The sequence below is a fragment of the Cotesia typhae genome, unplaced genomic scaffold (genome assembly GCF_013202065.1).
Source record: "Cotesia typhae breed Kobodo isofemale line unplaced genomic scaffold, CoteBio_Ctyphae contig_69, whole genome shotgun sequence".
Classification (NCBI taxonomy): domain Eukaryota; kingdom Metazoa; phylum Arthropoda; class Insecta; order Hymenoptera; family Braconidae; genus Cotesia; species Cotesia typhae.
The window spans coordinates 122,865-142,203 of NW_027423763.1; the positions used below are offsets into that span (position 1 = coordinate 122,865).

Below are 19,339 nucleotides of genomic sequence, written 5' to 3' on the forward strand. Positions count from 1 at the left end.
TGTATGTAATTCTGTGATCTGAAATCAAATATTAATTTATAATACAGATGGTAAATCTGTATTATTTTAAATAATTTATGATACATATATTTACCAAAATATATATAAATTTGTACATAAATATTATAAATAATTTTTAAAGGATATTTAATTCAATAAAAATGAGACGCAGTAATGATAAGTGAGTATTTTCAGGTTAAGTTTATATTTATAGTAAACATATGTATATTTATAATAATATGTTTATTTTGTTAATTAGATGTATCATTTATTGTAAAAATGGTTTAATAATTGAAAAAATAAGAACACTTACTGAAATTTTAAAACAATTTGACGTTTAAGGGCATTTTAATAAACTCCAAAAATTTTATTTTTTAAATCAATATTTTTTATTTAAATTCAATAAATAGTTATGAAAAAGTTCATATAATTTCAAATTGTTAAAATTCTAACAGTTGATGACACTGAAGCTTGCAGATACTTGATCATTTTTTTATTTTTCTTGAAAAATAGTTTAAGCATAGAAAATTATTTTTAAACAATCTCATTTATAATTTTTTAAAGCTTCCAAACATAGAATTTTTTTTAAATTTTTCTTTCTGTAATTTATTTTAATAATTAATAATTTTTTATAATTTTTTTTTAGATAATAAATATTAAACAAAAAATTGCATGCAACTTGTGTGCATTTAATGAGTTGATTTATTTTATATAAAAAAGATTAAAAATAATTAAAAAAATTACAATTTTCATTTTTTAAAAATTATCATTTACTGCAAATATTGATTTTCTTTAGCTAGCCGTCATTACTTTACGACTAATGATTCTAGTTATTATATATTATACTACGACCCCTACATGAAAGATATAATAATTATATTTATAATTTGTAAGACATTTTTTATTTATTGCAAGCAATGATCTTGAAAAAAATTTTAGGAACCACCGCTAATTATTATTCATTCCAATTTCTTATAAATATTCTGTACTTAAAAAATTAAATTATAATATATTAATAAATAATAATATTTTTCAGAGACCGGCATCACAGAAGAAGATCAAGATCCCGGTCTCGATCGCGGTCTGTAACGCCAGAAAAAAAACGTCGGCGTTCCCGAAGCCGAGATCGTGACCGCGATCGTGAGCGTGACAAGGAAAAAAGATACCGGGACCGACGAAGCCGTTCTCGAGACCGGGACCGAGATCGCCGCGATCGAGATCGGGACCGAAAGCGCGGTGACAGCAAGGAGAAGCGTTCGGATTCATCGAAGTCGCGTTCGACGAAAGACCGCAAGCGCTCGCGTTCTAAAGAAAAGAAGGACAAGGAGAAAAATGAGGAGGATCTTCCATTCGACCACACGAGACTGGACAAAGAAGAGGAGCAGAAGCGGCTGGAGCTGGAAATGCAGAAGCGCCGTGAGCGAATCGAGCGCTGGCGAGCTGAGCGGAAGAAAAACGAATTGGAAGCTACGAAAAAAGACGGAAAGCCAATTCTCGCGAATCTCCAGTTGCCGATGAAGAAGTGGTCTTTGGAGAATGACAGCGACGAAGAAACTGTCCCCGTGGCGACGACTGGCACCAAGGAGGGTGAGGAGGGCGACGTTAAAGAAGAAGCCGTTGAGTTAAAGCCAGTAGCTTCTTTAGACGAAGAAGAAATCGACCCTCTTGATGCGTACATGGCTGGAGTCCAGGAAGAAGTTAGGAAGGTCAACAAAGTCGATCCCAAGGCCAAGTCTGCCACCAATGGTAACTCAACCTCTAATTCTAGTAGCGGAGTCGTTATCGTCACCGGAGTCGCCAAAAAGAAGGTTCAAAAACAGAAGGGAGAGCTGATAGAACAGAATCAGGACGGGCTTGAATATTCCAGTGAAGAAGAGAGCGAAAATTTGCACGAAACCGCAGCAGGAATTGCTAATAAGCAGAAACGCGAATTAGCTAAAGTCGATCATGCAAACACCGAATATTTGCCGTTCCGTAAATCTTTTTACGTTGAAGTTCCGGAGATAGCGAGAATGACCAACGAGGAAGTTGAGTTGTACAAAGAAGAGCTGGAGGGAATTAGAGTTAAGGGCAAAGGAAGTCCCAAGCCGATTAAATCTTGGGCCCAGTGTGGAGTCACAAAGAAAGAGCTTGAGGTGCTGAAAAGGCTCGGCTACGAAAAACCGACTCCTATTCAGTGCCAAGCTATTCCCACGATAATGTCCGGTCGTGATTTAATAGGAATCGCCAAAACGGGAAGTGGAAAAACTCTGGCATTTTTGCTGCCTATGTTCCGGCATATTCTCGACCAACCTCCTCTAGCCGACGGCGATGGACCCATTGCACTGATTATGACACCGACTCGCGAGCTGTGCATGCAAATTGGCCGTGACTCGAAGAAATTCACGAAATCTCTGGGTCTTAGTCATGTCTGTGTTTATGGAGGGACGGGAATTTCAGAGCAGATTGCGGAGCTGAAACGCGGAGCTGAAATAATCGTTTGTACTCCAGGTAGGATGATTGACATGCTGGCGGCAAACAGCGGCAGGGTCACCAATTTAAAGAGAGTTACCTATGTGGTGCTTGACGAGGCCGACCGGATGTTTGACATGGGATTCGAGCCTCAGGTGATGCGGATAATGGAGAATGTCCAGCCTGGAAGACAGACGGTCCTCTTCAGTGCTACCTTTCCGAGGCAAATGGAAGCTCTGGCCAGGCGAATCCTTTCCAAGCCAGTGGAGGTCCAGGTAGGAGGCAGGTCTGTAGTTTGCAAGGACGTCGAGCAGCATGTTGTTGTCCTGGAAGAGGACCAGAAGTTTTATAAACTCTTGGAGATTCTGGGGCATTACCAGGACAAAGGCTCGATAATTGTTTTTGTAGACAAGCAGGAGAACGCTGACACGCTGCTGAAGGACTTGATGAAGGCTTCGTATTCTTGCATGTCTTTGCACGGAGGAATAGACCAGTGTGACCGCGACTCGACGATCCTGGACTTCAAGGCTGGAAGGACCAAGCTCCTGATTGCGACTTCTGTCGCGGCAAGAGGGCTCGATGTCAAGCAGCTGGTTCTGGTGATTAACTACGACTGTCCTAATCACTATGAAGACTACGTCCATCGGTGTGGTCGCACTGGTCGGGCTGGTAACAAAGGCTACGCGTATACCTTCATCACTCCAGAGCAGGAGAAGTACGCCGGGGACATTATTCGCGCGTATGAACTCGCTGGCGTTCCGATTCCTGAGAAATTAAAAATCTTGTGGGATCGCTACCGGGCCCGTTTGGCTGCTGATGGCAAGAAAGTCCACACTGGAGGTGGATTCAGTGGCAAGGGCTTTAAGTTTGATGAGTCCGAAGCCGCGCTGGCTAATGAAAAAAAGAAGTTCCAAAAAGCTGCACTAGGCTTGCAGGATTCTGATGATGAGGATATTGAGAATGACATCGATCAGCAGATTGAAATCATGCTTGCTCCCAAGAGGAGTATCAAGGAAATTACCCGGCCTGCCGCTGCTAGCCTCGGTCTCACTAGTCAACCCCAGCCCAGTGCTACTGACAAGTTGGAATTGGCTAGGAAGTTGGCGTCCAAAATTAATATTGCTAAGAATTTGGGCGCTGAAGCTAAAGGTGCCACTCAGCAGGCTGCTGAAGCTATCCTCAAAGGCGCCGGACCTACTAATCTTATTACTGTAAGTATAGTTCATTTTATTTTTCAAATTTTTTATTCTTTTTTTTATTCTTTACTGAACTCAAAATTTTTTATTTGAATAACAAAATGGCAGACATTGAAAAAAAAAAAAAAACCATTCGGCTACACCCCAAATGGATAGGTAGATTTCTTGTTTAAATATTGAAAAAAAAAACACGTTATTAAAAGGCAATAATGTAAAATTTATTTTTTACACTTGTCATAAAAATTAAGGGATATAAAAAACTAAGGCAGTTGCAGCGGTCAGAAAAAATTGAGTTAATTCTTTCAATCATAGAGATTAATTTTTGGAGAAATTAAAATTTTTTTTTTTTTTTTTTTCCAACTTTTTTGAAAAATTAATCTCTGATTGGAAAAATAAAGATTTTTGAGAAAAAAAATTTTTTTTTTTATTGAAGAAATGATTATTAAATTTTGATTATTTTTTAATTTTAATTTTTGATTATTAAATAAACAAAATTAATTAATTTTCTTATTTTACAGGCTAAGACTGTCGCTGAGCAACTGGCAGCCAAGCTCAATACCAAACTAAACTACCAACCGCGTGAAGAAGATCTTTTAGACGGTGATGGTGAAATCGGCGAGCAGACTTTCAAAAAATACGAGGAAGAATTGGAAATAAATGACTTCCCACAGCAAGCGCGTTGGCGAGTTACTAGCAAGGAAGCGCTTGCACAAATATCAGAGTACTCCGAGGCTGGGTTAACTGTACGAGGTACTTACATTATGCCTGGAAAAAGCCCACCGGAGGGTGAAAGGAAGTTGTACTTGGCCATCGAGTCCACCAGTGAATTGGCCGTCAGCAAAGCTAAAGCTGAAGTATCTCGGCTAATCAAGGAAGAATTGATAAAACTGCAATCCTCTGGCGCTCATACTGCGTCCCGCGGTCGTTATAAAGTTTTATAAATTATTTTTTTTTTTATCAAATTGATCGATTATTTGACAGCAATATTTGCACTAAATTTTTTTTTTTTTAATTTTGTTAAAAATAATGACTTGGAAAAAAAATGTAATTTTAAATAAAATATTTATTTACATTTATTATTAATTTATTTATTTAGCGACCAAGGAAAGGAGGATTATTAAGTTAAAAAGTTTTTTTAATTTGTTTTAACTTTTTTTTTTCAAGTCCATCGATTAGTAAATTGAAATTTTATATTGGTAATTTCATAATGATTACATATTGATTTTACTTTAGTAATTAAATAATGATTATATATTGTCTCTTATCTACATGATTAAAAGAATAAAAAATTTGCCGCCGGTGTATTTATGTGATAAATTATTTTTTTAATTAAATTTAGTATCATTAGAAAAGTTTCGACCTGAATTTATAGATTTTCAATGTTTCATATGATTTTCTAAAATAGATTATTAAATAATGACTTTTGTTAAATTGCACTGTACTTTTTTAACTATTGATGTTTTCAAATATATAAGCTCATCTTGATGTTACACTCATCAAGAGCTTTCATTTGAGTACCCACATGCATTTTTGATATATTTTTCATATATACATATATATAATATATATAAATATATAAAATATATGAAAAATTGATGTGGGTACTCAAATGAAAGGTCTTAATGACTGTAACATCGGGATGAGCTTATATCTTTAAAAATTTCAATAATTCATGAGATATTTATTAAAATGCCCTGTATTTTCTTAAATATTGAAGTTTTTAAAGATTTAAGCTCATCTTGATGTTACACTCATCAAGAGCTTTCATTTGAGTACCCACATGCATTTTTATATATTTTTCATATATACATATATATATAATATATATAAATATATGAAAAATTGATAAATAGATTAAATAATTTTAAAAATTTTATTTCTTTAAATACTATTTATTTAAATTATAGTTATTTTTTATTGACATTTCCATGCGAGTGAGAAAGATTGGCCAGGTTCGAAATCGCACAAACCAGAGCAGCATTTACTGCTTCGATCAACCGTACACTAGAAAAATGAAAAAAAATTTTTTTTTAATTTAATTATTTTAATTAATATTTAAAATTTATAAATTATATAATTACTGATACATACCGTCATGCCTTTATCACTACAGTATTGAGCTTGTATTACACTTATCATTGCAATACCAATCGCCACAAAAATTATTAACTTTAATGACTTCATTTCAATTTTTATTGAAACTATAATTTTTTTTCTTTAGTTTATTCAACTAGTTAAGCTCAAATGTACTCCAAGCAATGTGGCAATCGACTGATATGAATTAGAATTCAAATTTGTTAAAAATATTTAATTGGTAGCTTGAAAACTCAATTTTTATCATTTAAGAAAAAAAAAATATCCAGCACTAGTTATTTGATAAGAAGAGAATTACATCATTAATTTTTATATCTAATAATAAGTTTTATTTCTACGAAAACAAAATAATTATTTCTATTAAATTTTAATGTAAAAATTTAATATTCACGGAAATAAAAACAATTTTTTCAGTTAACGTGTTTGTAAACATCTTTTATTGGAATTTTTTTTTTATAGTTTTTCCTTAATCAACAATTAAAAATGTTATTTATTGATACTAAAATTATATGACTTGATTATTATTATTAAAAAAAAAAAAATTCAATCTAACGTATAAATTCCAGAACCGAAGGCTAGAATAGTTTTCAATGTTTTTTCCATAATAAAACTGGATATCATCCCAGATTATACTGAGTGAAAAAAAAATTTCACATAGTAGCTAGTATAATCCAGATTACAATGAGTATAATCCAGATATCACCCAGTATAATCTAGATATCACCCAGTATAATCCAGATTACAATGAGTATAATCCAGATTACAATGAGTATAATCCAGATTACAATGTGTATAATCCAGATATCACCTAGTGTAATCTGGATTATACTAGCTACTATCTGAAAATTTTTTTTACCACAGATATCACTGAGAGATTAATTAAGTTAGCCGACATTTAAAAATTTTGATAATTTATTTTATTGAAAAGTTATTTTAAAAAAAATTAAAAGAAAAAATTTCAGATATCATAAATATGAAAATATATCTAAACTCTATATTAAAGCGCGCGCAAATTCAAATTCTAGTTATTTTTGATACTCTATATTACCGGCAATGAAAATTACTACTATATCTTTCTTTATTGTTAAAATATCTTCCTTACCATCATAAAAAAGATGGCCGCATGTTATTGTCCATTTCTAACGTAAGACAACTCTTGCACTAAAGGTTGTATCAGTGTTTTTAACTAAAAAAAAAATAATAATAAATAATAAATAATAAACAGCGAGTAATATTTTACAATAAAATAAAAATTAACAATCGTAACAACAAATAAATAAGACTAATCCCACAAAAACTCTTAACAATCTTTGGAAGATAAAATAATAAACATACAATAAAAAATTGGTCGTTCTGTCTTTAAAGAATTTTCAACTGAAGAAAAAAAATAATAAATAAAATAATACATATTATTATTTTGCAAATTTACAATGCATGGGAGTGAAGAAGTTAAATTATAAATGTCTAATTTATTTCTAATAAGTAATGTGCTGTTATTTGATAAATAAGTGGCACGTAGTCGAAGGATTCATTGGCGATTTTGAAAGATAAAGAATTAGGTTTTGTTCATTTTTTATTTTCATTGTAAGTACATGTCAACTTGTTAAATTTTCATTCTAGAACTTTCTAATATTTTTAATTTTTGCACACAACATTTAACATAATAATTTATTATTTTATTTGATTGTGTCCAGAAAAATTTTTCAGTTAAAATAATATTGGAAAATTATTGAGTCATCTAATCAGCTGGTTAACTTGGAACACGAGGTCAATTGTCATTTTTTATTTATTTATTATTTATTATTTTCTATTACTGGGAAGAAATTAAAAAAAATTTTTTTTTTAAAGCAATTTTGTGATTTTAAAAATGAATAATAGATTTTTAATATTTTTATAAAATAACAAGATGAATTGTATAAATTTGAAGATTTGGATCATTGCCAGCTTGTTCAATGCTAAATCATGTTAAAAAAATACGTTTTAATTATTTATAAATATATTATTATCAATTATCAAAATAATTGCTGGTGGTATTAATTGAATTTATTTTTTCATTTGTTATTTTAATTTTTTTTTTTTTTTTTTTTTTTCAGCATTTAGAAGTTTGGTCACCGAAAAGTAACGATGTCTTTGAAACCGAGGAAAGTTGATTTTGGACAAACTTGGGGAGTTCTGCAGGAAACTGTGAAAGGTGTGATTACACTTGGTGATGTGCCGAGATCGACTTGGAATGATCGTTTTAGGTATGGTGTTAATTGTCAACATCATCATCAAAGAAAAATTCAAATATCTTGAGATTTTTTTAAATGTCAGGGTTTTTGGTCTTGACCTGGAGTTTTGAATACACTTTTGCTATAAATAAATCAAGGATATTTTGGATGAAATGTAATTTGCTGTCTCTTAATATTACTGCGTGTTATAAAATAATATAGCTAAAGTATTTTTTAAAAATAATTTTTTATTTAATTTAAATTATTAATTAAAAATATTTATGTAGAAAAATTATTTTTATTACAGAGCAATTTAAATTTTTAATTTAAAAAAAGAAAAGTTTTCGGTAATTGTTTATTTTTATTTTATTTTATTTTTTTGACATAAAAAATTGAAATTTTGATGATAAAAATTCTCACTAACACTTTTTAGATTTTTTAATCATTTAAAAAAATTTCAACAACAGAAAATAAAGTTAATAATGTTAAAATTCGCTAAATATTTAAAATATTTATCAATTTACCGTCCAAAATATCTTTGACAAATTAAAAATAAAAAATTAAATGAATAAGTTTTTAAGATTTAATTTAAACAAAAATTTTTAATTTAAAATATAAATAAATAAAAAATTATTTGAATATTTTTATCAACAGTGACGTCTACTCGCTGTGCGTAGCATATCCAGAGCCCCTAGCAGACCAACTATACAATGAAACAAAAATATTCCTGGACAACCACGTGTCAGAGCTACTGACCCAAGTGAGCAATCAGGGAGAAGTAGGTCTCCTGCAAGCGTATCATAAGGCATGGAAGGAGTACTCTCAAGGAATAAACTACCTCCACCGCCTCTACTTATACTTAAATCAGCAGCACATAAAGAAGCAAAAGTTAACTGAAGCAGAAATAATATACGGCTCGGCTTCGACAAACTCAGCGGAGTACCAAGAGCAGATGGAGATCGGAGAGCTGGGTCTGGACATCTGGAAGAAGAAAATGATAACTCCTCTGCGAAAGTCTCTGGTGACCCTGCTGCTTGAGGGGATCCACGCCGACAGGATCGGAAAGGCTGAGTTGACGACATCGGACGTAATCTGCGGGGTGATCCAGTCTTTTGTCAGCGTTGAGGCGTATAAAATGAAAGGCGAGCTGGACATGTACCAGGAGATCTTCGAGACGCCTTTCCTGGAAGCCTCCGGTGAGTTCTTCGTCTGCGAGGCGTCAGAGTACCTTCAGAAAGCCGACGTAACTGTCTACATGGAGCGCGTCACCTGGCGGCTCGGTCAGGAAGAGCTTCGAGCCCGAAAATTCCTACATCACAGCTCTGTCAGCAAAGTCCGGCAGTGCTGCGAGGAAAAGATGATCGCGGCTCACGTGACCTGGCTCCACACTGAGGCCGAGTCCATGGTGGAGCAAGAGCATCGCCGTAATCTGTCGCTTCTTTATCCGCTTCTGCGTCCTCTTCCAGGTGCTTTGACTCCGGTGATCCAGAAGCTCACTCAGCACATAATCCAGCAAGGTCTTAACGCGATTGGTCACCTCCAAGGCGACACTATCCACATACAGTTTGTCGAAGGAATGCTTGCGGTTCACTCTAAATATTCAGGGATGATCGAAGAAGTGTTCAAGCGCGACCAGGCGTTCATTGCCGCCCTGGACAAGGCTTGTTCCGCGGCGGTTAATCATCGTCATGATCGACAACCAACTCGCGCACCAGAACTCCTGGCCAAGTACTGCGACTCGTTGCTGAAGAAATCCGCGAAAGGAATTTCTGAGTCGGAGATCGACGACAAATTAGCTAAGTCGATAATTGTATTCAAATACGTCGACGACAAAGACGTTTTTCAGAAATTCTACGCCCGGATGCTGGCTAAAAGGTTGATTCATCAGCAATCCCAGTCAATGGACGCGGAGGAGACAATGATTGACCGGCTGAAGCAAACTTGCGGGTATGAATTCACAAATAAACTGCATCGTATGTTCACTGACATGTCGGTGTCGATGGATCTCAACACTAAGTTCACGAGCAGCTTGCGAGAACGTAACGCCGAGAACCAACTGGGAATCGGGTTCGTCGTTTACGTGCTCCAAGCTGGCGCTTGGCCGCTCAGTCTGCCCCCCTCCTTGGGCCCGTTCCACGTTCCACAGCAACTGGAACGCTCCATTCAGGCCTTCGAGAGCTTTTACCACGCCCAGTTCAGCGGCCGCAAGCTCACCTGGCTTCATCCCCTCTGCCAGGGGGAACTTAAGTTCAATTACTTGAGGAAGCCGTACTTAGTTACGGTTCAGACTTACCAGATGGCGTTACTGTTGCTCTTCGAACAATGCGACTCAATGTCTTGTCGCGAAGCCGCTGCTTCTCTCAGATTGTCTCATGATCAATTGGTGAAGCACGCCGCCAGCTTGGTTGACTGCAAAATTCTCAAGAGGTCTGGCGATGAAGGAGACCTTGAAGAGGACACTGTGCTCATTTTGAATTTAGAGTATTACAATAAGCGTACCAAGTTCAGGGTTACTGGAGCCCTCCAGAAGGACGTACCTGCGGAGATGGAAGCTACCAGGCGAAGTGTTGATGATGATCGCAAGTTGTACATCCAAGCTGCTATTGTGAGGATTTTGAAGAGTCGGAAAATGTTGAGACATAATCAGTTAGTTCAAGAGGTAATTTTTTTTTTTTTTTTTTTTTTTTTTTCAACATGAAAATTGTTATTATGCTGTTTTTAGCTGTGTTACAGGTCTACTCACAGCAAAATTTCTACTCGACTGATTAAGTAGAAATTTTATGAGTAGGCCTATAACAAAGCCTTTTTTTTTAGGCCTTGTTATTGAGAAGATTAAAAGGAATTTTTTTATTACTTGACTCGTCAAGGTCAAGTAATTTTGTGATCTTTAAATGCCTCTATCACAATCATATTGCACTTATACAACAGTATAAGATGTACACCGAGAAAACTCTTAAATTATACCATTTTTTACTTTCTAAAATTATTACATATTGCTATTTAAAAAAAAAAAAGTTTCGAAAAAAATTTTATGGATGTATCATTTTGGATGTACCAATGATTACTTCCGAACAAATTGATATTTTGAGAGCGGACCTTTTTAAAAAAAAAAAAAAAATACTCTAAGAAATTACTTTTTTTTTCCAAACAATTACATAATTTATTTTTTTCTTAAAAAATAAATAAGCGTGCACATTAAAATTTTCCGAACTTTTTTTTGATTATTTACAAAGTTAAAAATTTTGATAAATTCAATTTTTGTCAATTCAAGCTTATAGAATTTAACCATTATTAAAAGTCGGATTTTCATTGATGAACATTTTATTTAAAAAAAAAATTTTTTTTAATTTTTAGACGGTTAAATTAATTTCCATAAATTGCAGTATCATTAAAATGAATGTAAAATTTTTAGTAATAAATAAATTTTCTGTTTCAGATACTAGGGCAATCAAAAGTGAAATTTGCTCCAACAATAAGTATGATAAAAAAATGTATTGAAGCACTGATTGATAAACAATACATCGAACGTACTCAGAATAGTGCTGACGAGTATTCATACGTTGCATAATGACGGATAATTTTTTTATTTCAAAATTATTATTATTATTATTTATTATTCATCAAAAATCAAATATTGGTTAAATTTCTTCTCATCTAACTTAAAATTTGTTAAGTTTTTTTAAATTCAAAATTATAAAACTGAAAATGATATAATTAATACTCCTGCCATTCTCAGAGTTTTAAAATCACAAAAATTCAGGGAAGTTTTTAATTTTTATCGTGGATTTAAAATATAATTTTACATTTACGGGGTACTATAAAATGCTTGATTGCTCGTAAGTTTAAAGAGATAAATAAAAAAATGTTAATTCATTAATTTTATATTACAAATTGATTAGTTAACAATATTTAATTGATTAATCGTTTGATTAATTAATTATAATAAATAATTAAAATAAAATAAACAATTAAAAAAATGTAATATATGCACATTGAAATAAAGAAAACGTTACTATTTTATTCTATTTGTTATTATATAATAATTATTATATTATTTATATATATATATATATATATATATATATATATATATATATATATATATATATATATATATATATATATATATATATATATATATATATATATATATATATATATATATTGAGAGAATAGTTAAAATGGAAAAATAATTAAGCAAAATTATTTTTTTTATAAACCGGTTGAAAAAAATTTTAGTAAAACGCCCAAAGTAAAATTTTAAGTTAGATTCATTTTTAAAAATAAATTTTCTAAAAATTACTGGAATATTCAAAAAAACTATTGATAATTTTTTATCATTAAGCCTCAATATAAATATCAACGATAAAACTATTTGAAATTAATAAAAAACTATTAATATAGTCATAAAAAATAATTATGATCTTGGAGTTTTGAGCTGCAATAAATCAGGATCTAAAAGTGGATTATCATCACTCTCTGGAGGTTTAGTTAGCCCATTAATAATGAGCGGCGAGGTTGTGGTAACGTTGGTAAACGGTGAAAAGCCAGCCCACTCCATACCCAAGTAAATGGACGGCGGACTGCCAAGCGGAGTTTCCAACAATAATTGATCAGTATTCTGCGGCTGCTGGTGGTGATGATGGTGGTGGTGATGGTGGTGTGTTGACTGTTGATGATGTTGCTGGACTTCTTGACATGCATCTGTTATGTGAGATGACATGCCCACTTTACATTGCTTCTCTTGCTTGCGCCATTTGGCTCGCCGGTTTTGGAACCATACCTGTTAGATATATTATTTATTATTTATTATTTATTATTAATTAATATGATGAATTTATTTTTTACCTGGACTCTAGCTTCAGTCAACTGTATTCTCAGTGCCAGCTCTTCACGAAAGAAGACATCTGGATAATGCGTTTTTTGAAACGCGCGTTCTAATTCTTCTAATTGGAAGTTTGTAAATGTTGTACGGTACCTTCGTTGTTTTCTTTTTCCAACTCCGATTGTTATTTGGTGACGTTCTTCGCTTCCAGGACTCGATGAAAAATCGTATGCTATTAATTTAGAAATTTTAGTATTATTTTAAATAAAAAATTAATTGTTTACTTTAATAATTAAAATACTTATTTTAAAGATGTAATTTTTTACTGTGTAACTTTTAAATTTTTAAAGCATAACATTTTTAAATTGTTTGGTAGACTATTGTAAAATTTCATTGTAACATACATGAAATAGTTTTTTTTTATAATTATTTAATTGCCATAAAATTATAAAATCATTTCTAATGTCTGTCAACTTCAATGTCATAAAAAAATTTAATTAAAAAATTCCACATCTAAAAATTATAAAAAATTTATTTACTCGAAAGACTACTAAAGAAATTAATCAACTTTTAAATAATGTTTTAAGAAAAAATTTTTTCAGATTGATTTTGAAATTTTTAGAAAATATACTCAAATATATGTGCATTTTGAAAATACAAAATTTTGATTTTTTTTAAAAGTCACCCTGGTGAAAATTTTTCGGATTTTTCTCTCAAAAACTCTGAAGAAGTCTTTTAGAACTTAAGATAAAGCGCGCCTAAATTTGAACCAATAAAGAGCGCCTAAATTTGAACCAATAAAGCGCGCCTAAATTTGAACCAATAAAGCGCGCCTAAATTTGAACCAATAAAGCGCGCCTAAATTTGAACCAATAATGAATCGTAGTCCGATTTTTCCAAGTTTCGACCTTTGACTAACTTCAAGACTATCATGTATTTTAATTTAGAGGATATTTTTAGTAATTTTTTACCAGCAGAATAAAATTCTAATGAAGAAATAACAATAGGGTAAGTGTGAATATTACTGCGGTTTTTTCGTTGAGTCTTACTTCAAAAACATTTTTATCAAATTATTATTTAAGTTGACATGTCTTTAAAATAATTTTATAAAGTTCTTTTTTAGGATTCTAAATATTGCGATTGTTTACTTTAAATCATTTAAATAAAGATGTTTAAATCTTATAAGCACTTTAACGCAAATAATAAAAATGTGACTTCCCAGTGTAAAAAACAAATTTCTCATGAAAATGGTTCATTTTTATAAAATTCTAAGAAGAATCACTATTTTATTAAAATAGTAAAATTTTCTTCTTACAGAAAATTTTTTTTTCATTTTTATTGAGTGAATAATTAAAATTTAAAAGAATATTTACGGGGAAGTATTTATCAAATTTTTTACATATTTCTTCTTTCAACATTTACTTTACTCATATATCTATTTCTAGACTAGCAAAGTTCTAAGGCCTTGATTTGAGATTATGCTATATATTTATAATCCAATAACGCACAAGTTACCTATTTTATTCCAAATAATTTCAATTGAACCGTTTAATTTAAAAAATAAATACATATTTATTTTAAAAAATTCATTAAAAAATTGAATTTTTTTCCCCCAAAAAAAAAAAAAAATATTTAAATTCATTTTATTAACAATTAATTATTTTTTATAATTAAGTAATTAAAGCGCGTTTTTTAAAATCAGTATTTTAATTGCACTGAAGATTAAACTATAAAAACTGAAAATCTAAAAAGTAATTACATTAAAAAAAAAAAAAAAAAAAAAGTAGAAAGAGGAAAAAAAATTATTTCTTCTTTAAAATTTTCAAAGTTTAAATAAAAAAAAAGGGAAACAATCGAGAAACTTAACTTCTCAATAAGTTAATGTATTTAACAATAATTTAATTGAATCCCTAAATTACGTTATACGTAATTTGAGTGGGGTAGAGTGTTGGCAACTTGGGGTACCATCAAGCCCCGAGGTAAAGGAGAAAGTTAGTTAATTAGATAAAATATAACAAGTTAGACGGTTTTAAAACCAGCTACCTGCAATGCTACATCTATTGACGTATATTTAAAAACAAAAATTAAATAAAAGCTAATACAATAAGCAATAAATACAATATTAACTTACTGAATTTAGTTGGAAAGCAAACGGCTGATTGTCCAGCCATAAGACCGGCTATCGTACTCGATGACAAGTCGTTGTTAATATCTTCATTAATATTATCGGTAACGATAACGTCCGTAGTCACCAAAGAGTCACGAGGTGTGTTTACTAAGTAAAGTTCACGAGTTTCAACGACATTGTCATCGTCTTCAGCTTTCAGATCCATTGTCGGGAAAAAATCTTCTCCAAGACTGTTGTCTTCCTCCTGATGATCCGTTTTTGATGTTTTTTACCGGTTGTCAACCGGCTGATCAGTTTTTATTTTTATTTCTTCTCAAATCTCATAAGTGCAAAAAAATTTTAAAACAATCAACATCGAGATTAATTTAAACAAAAACAACCGAAAGTAAATATCGGTGAGTAATTGAATCACGAGTTGGTAATGCACTACTGGCTATCGTTCAAATGCTTGGTATATTTTTTTCTTCTTTTTTCTTCATACACATTTTGTCGGCCTCTCCCTATAAGAGTGAATATATTTGTTATTTCTTTTTAACTAAACCTTTCTCTGTTAGCTTCAGTTTTGTTTTTTTTTTTTGCTTACTTTTCTCACCTGTACTATGGACGTGGACAGTGCTAAGTCAGCAGAAGGGGAAGCTGGGGGGTTGATATGACACACTGAGTTGAGGTTCTTACAAATAGGCTTCATGATGTGTCCAGGGGCTGCCCTGAAACCTTATCTATGCTTACAATCGATATTAACAGTTATCTTTTAGTTATTTATTTATTTATTGAAAACTTTTTTAAATATTCATTAGTTTTTTTAATTATAAAAAAGTCTTCTTACCTCATTAAATAATAATAATTACAATAGTCACTTTTGATTAAAATTTTTTAGTCATTACGCTGATAATATTCTTCAGTAAGAAAGATTTTTTTAATTTTGCCAGCGTGAAAATTATTAAAAAATTTTAATTACAAATTCTTATTTTTTTTTTATCAATTGCCTCAAATAATTACAGATTTTTTAAAATATAAATTTATTAACATTTTTTGTAAATATAATTGTTTAATATATTTTTATCAATTTATATTTTATTTAAGCTTATTATTAAAATAAATAAATTTTTTTTACTATCTTACAAATATTTAATATTAACCTAAAATAATATCTAATTATTTTTGATAAATTCAAAAATTAATGCGAGAGTAAGGAATAAAACTAGAAAGTTTAAAAAAAGTGTTTCAATTACACTGAGAGAAAAAATGAGTATTTTTGTGACAAGAAACTAATTCAAAATTTTAAACGGTTTTAATTTTTTGCTGAAAAGAAAATGTTTTTTTGATTTAGAAAAAAAATCAATTTTACATAAAAAAACTTGCGAGTTTTTATCCAAACTTTTTACTCACCAAATCTAGAAAAATTTTTTTCAACAAGTTACGGTGAGAAGAACTTTTATTTCTTCAGCTAAGAAACAAATTTGTTTAAAATTTTGAACAAATTCATTCGTTATTAAAACTTTGTTCATTTTTTTCAAAAGAAATTTTTTTTCTATTAATGAATGAGCTATTTACACTAGTCTGCAATATTAATTTAAGCGAACAGAACATATCATTAATAATATTTTTAATATCCTCAGGCACATCACCATCCAGTGGAATAAGGTTCAAATCAATAATAAGTAAATCCGGACTATGGCTATTGATAAGATTATACAAGGGTAGTTCAGTTTGATTCCGTTAAAAAGCGTTAAAATCAACAAAGAAAACACCTCCATTGAGTTTCCACTCTTTCCAGTCATCAGCTGTTCTATTGTTATCAAGACTATACAAATTTACAATATCACTAGGAACCTGCAATCTCCAAGCCAAAAACTTGCCGAACCACGACACAATCCGGGTAGATGATGTGATAAATATTATCCTCTTGATTGCTGTCAACTCTTTGTGTTTAAACAACGTTAACGATAATTTTGTTATGTAAATAAATTCATCATCATCCACAAATTCCATGCATATTGTTTTGGAGCTCCTGCTGTATTGAACATCGTTATAGGACTCTTTCCAAACCAAGTCAATCTGTTTGGAATAGCAAGTTGATGAAGGATTATTGTGATACATCTTAGGTATTAGTATTTTGTGTTTGAATGTAAATGAGTTGTTGTTTATCGGGACTCGCTTGATTCTGGTATTGCAATTGATATCTTCTTCCTTTTCTTCTTCGCTGGATAAAAGATAATGACACTCATGCTTTTGATACTTCCTATAAATTAACATGGGTTATTTGGTAACAATTATTAGTTAATTGATTGATAAAAATAATTAAAGTAAAAATTTTTTTTCTTTTTTTAAAATTTTTTTTTAATTTGTTTTTTTTTTTTTTAAATTTATTTTTTTCTTTTTTTTTAATTTGTTTATGTGGATTCCGAGTTCTGTTGTGTAGATATTGGTTCTTTATATCACTTTACACTATTATATGTAACTATTCTGTATAATTGCCGATTGGTGTTTAAATAAATAAATAAATAATTTTATAGAAATATTCCTTACAGACCCCAACTACCTTAAACAGTTGAAAAACCTTTTTTGTAAAATAAAAATTTTTTCGAAGCCTTAAAAAAATCTAATCCCTAATTTTTTCATATACTAAAGAATTATAAATTCTTCTATTGACAATAACAAAAATACTATTAATAAAAGAAAGCCGACATTAATTTTTTATCATTGATTAAATTATAACTAAAAAATATTTAAAAAAAAAAATTACCCTTATAATTTTTGAAGTTTTTTACAAATGAAATTTTTTAAAAAATTTTTTTGTAATAATCTTTTCAATAAAAAAAAAAATTCTAAAAATTTTTAGATGTCAGCTCACTTAATTTTCATTATCGAAAATTGATTTGATCATTTTTAATTTTCAAACGTGTTTTGCTCATGTATAAAATAAGAACGCTTCGCTCTTCGATAGATAATTAAGACTCCATTTGTTGTACAAGTATGAGAAGATATAAACCCTTCTTAACATATTTTTGTTCTGAAATTTAATCTAAAATGAAACAATTAAAGAAAAAAATATTACAATTATGTCAAAAGTTAATTTTATGAGTTTACTTCTATAGATCCATAAATCACGCGGCTGGAAAGAATAAAAACAAAATTTAATGATTTTTTATTGCCAAAAATAGGTGGACTCCCACTTTAGAGTAATAATTATATAATTACTAAATAAGATTGTGGAAAGTTTGGAAAGAACATCGCTCAATATAGCGTAACTATTTTTATTTTATTACAACTTCAAATGATTTCGAAATTTCATGCAATAGATAATTAAAAATATCAATTTAAAAAAATATATTTTTTTTATAAAACATTTCTTTTACTCTTTACTCAAATATGGCTAGAAGAATTAATATTTTTCTTTTTATTGCGTTAATTTTAATTTTCCAACAAACTATCAGTTTAAATAGTAAAACCAAAAAACAAAAATGTGCTCACGCTTCATGCAGAATGTTCCAAAGACGAACAATGTGTTTGCAAGCCGAAAAACATTTATCGGAATAATAAATGTTTACCCATATTAGGAGGTGTTTGTTGGCATAATCATCAAAGTTGTGCAACCCTTTATTCCGAATGCATTAGCCTTAAGTGTCAATGTAAAAATGGCTATTCTCAGTTCTCCGACAATCAATGCATGTTAAGTAAGTACTCTTGTTAAGAGTTGTAGTTTGTCGGCTGAAAAATTAGCGGATTTTTTACACAGCAAAAAATTTTGCGTCTATGCGTCAAAAAATTTTGTGTTAAATATTTAACAATTTTTTGTGTTAATTTAACACTTTTATGTGTTGACGGAAAAGTATTATAGAGAGTCTTAAAATAGTGTAAAAATCGTCTGAAAAAAATATTAAAATAGTTTTAAAAAAATTTTTAAATAGTCTTAAAAAAAATCTTAAAATAGTATTAAAAAAGTTTAAAAAAATTTTTTCGAGACTATTTTAAGATGAGCTAACAGCGACAGAGCCCCAGAATATTAAAATTAAACGGAACGTTTTAAAAAAGTCTTAAATAAGTTTTCAACAATTTAAAATTCAATTTAAAAAGAGCGTACTCAAAAATGTAGCGGTTAGAAAGTCGTAAAATTGTCTAAAACTTAATTTTCATAATAAATTCGAGAATCAAATTTAAAAAATCTGCTCTCAGAAATTTTTTTCTGCGTCTTAAAAAAGTCCTGGTTTGTGTTACATTTAAGATTTTAAACAAACGACAATTTTAAAACGATTTTTTTACACGGGTACATTCGAAAAATGTAAAAAAAAAAATTAAATTTTTAAAAGTGACCAACTAGATTACACCTTTTAAGAGCCGGTACCAAGAAAAACAATTTTCAAATGATTCAATCCATGCAAACTGTTTTTAATTATTTTTCTTAATAAGGGTCACCTTAAAAAAAATCCTGTTT

General features: G+C 30.4%; 4 protein-coding genes across 5 annotated transcripts; 2 read left to right on the forward strand and 2 right to left on the reverse strand.

Moving 5' to 3' along the window:
- The first annotated feature begins 27 nt into the window (after positions 1 to 27).
- Prp5 (pre-mRNA processing factor 5) lies at positions 28 to 4,723 on the forward strand. Its single transcript, XM_074251324.1, has 3 exons — positions 28 to 181; positions 1,037 to 3,662; positions 4,166 to 4,723. The coding sequence occupies exons 1-3, from the start codon at positions 162 to 164 to the stop codon at positions 4,586 to 4,588; spliced, it is 3,069 nt and encodes a 1,022-aa protein (XP_074107425.1). The 5' UTR covers positions 28 to 161; the 3' UTR covers positions 4,589 to 4,723.
- A 2,196-nt stretch (positions 4,724 to 6,919) lies between these two features.
- Positions 6,920 to 11,971, forward strand: Cul2 (cullin 2). The gene is made up of 4 exons (XM_074251413.1): positions 6,920 to 7,325; positions 7,835 to 7,984; positions 8,606 to 10,610; positions 11,388 to 11,971. Exons 2-4 carry the CDS (start codon positions 7,866 to 7,868, stop codon positions 11,517 to 11,519), a joined length of 2,256 nt encoding a protein of 751 aa, XP_074107514.1. The 5' UTR covers positions 6,920 to 7,325; positions 7,835 to 7,865; the 3' UTR covers positions 11,520 to 11,971.
- A 167-nt stretch (positions 11,972 to 12,138) lies between these two features.
- Positions 12,139 to 15,852, reverse strand: LOC141532766 (uncharacterized). 2 transcript variants are annotated; one of them, XM_074251257.1, is made up of 4 exons: positions 15,497 to 15,852; positions 14,908 to 15,404; positions 12,800 to 13,008; positions 12,139 to 12,734 (listed from the first exon to the last, which is right to left on the reverse strand). In XM_074251257.1, exons 2-4 carry the CDS (start codon positions 15,107 to 15,109, stop codon positions 12,369 to 12,371), a joined length of 777 nt encoding a protein of 258 aa, XP_074107358.1. In that variant the 5' UTR covers positions 15,110 to 15,404; positions 15,497 to 15,852; the 3' UTR covers positions 12,139 to 12,368. The 2 variants fall into 2 exon arrangements, with proteins under 2 accessions (XP_074107358.1, XP_074107357.1); XM_074251256.1 differs by having other exon boundaries at positions 15,488 to 15,852.
- A 469-nt stretch (positions 15,853 to 16,321) lies between these two features.
- LOC141532739 (uncharacterized) lies at positions 16,322 to 18,510 on the reverse strand. Its single transcript, XM_074251203.1, has 2 exons — positions 18,379 to 18,510; positions 16,322 to 17,146 (listed from the first exon to the last, which is right to left on the reverse strand). Exon 2 carries the CDS (start codon positions 17,002 to 17,004, stop codon positions 16,624 to 16,626), a length of 381 nt encoding a protein of 126 aa, XP_074107304.1. The 5' UTR covers positions 17,005 to 17,146; positions 18,379 to 18,510; the 3' UTR covers positions 16,322 to 16,623.
- Between the last annotated feature and the right edge of the window lie 829 nt (positions 18,511 to 19,339).

Excerpts from the sequence above, each read along its gene's own strand:
- LOC141532739 (XM_074251203.1), bottom strand. The coding sequence starts at position 17,004 with ATGTATCACAATAATCCTTCATCAACTTGCTATTCCAAACAGATTGAC.
- LOC141532766 (XM_074251257.1), bottom strand. The coding sequence starts at position 15,109 with ATGGATCTGAAAGCTGAAGACGATGACAATGTCGTTGAAACTCGTGAA. Across the intron at positions 13,009-14,907 it reads TTGCTTTCCAACTAAATTCA|CATACGATTTTTCATCGAGT; the intron begins GTAAGTTAATAT and ends CTAAATTAATAG. Across the intron at positions 12,735-12,799 it reads TGACTGAAGCTAGAGTCCAG|GTATGGTTCCAAAACCGGCG; the intron begins GTAAAAAATAAA and ends TATATCTAACAG.
- Cul2 (XM_074251413.1), top strand. The coding sequence starts at position 7,866 with ATGTCTTTGAAACCGAGGAAAGTTGATTTTGGACAAACTTGGGGAGTT. Across the intron at positions 7,985-8,605 it reads ACTTGGAATGATCGTTTTAG|TGACGTCTACTCGCTGTGCG; the intron begins GTATGGTGTTAA and ends TTTTATCAACAG. Across the intron at positions 10,611-11,387 it reads ATAATCAGTTAGTTCAAGAG|ATACTAGGGCAATCAAAAGT; the intron begins GTAATTTTTTTT and ends TTTCTGTTTCAG.
- Prp5 (XM_074251324.1), top strand. The coding sequence starts at position 162 with ATGAGACGCAGTAATGATAA. Across the intron at positions 182-1,036 it reads ATGAGACGCAGTAATGATAA|AGACCGGCATCACAGAAGAA; the intron begins GTGAGTATTTTC and ends AATATTTTTCAG. Across the intron at positions 3,663-4,165 it reads GACCTACTAATCTTATTACT|GCTAAGACTGTCGCTGAGCA; the intron begins GTAAGTATAGTT and ends CTTATTTTACAG.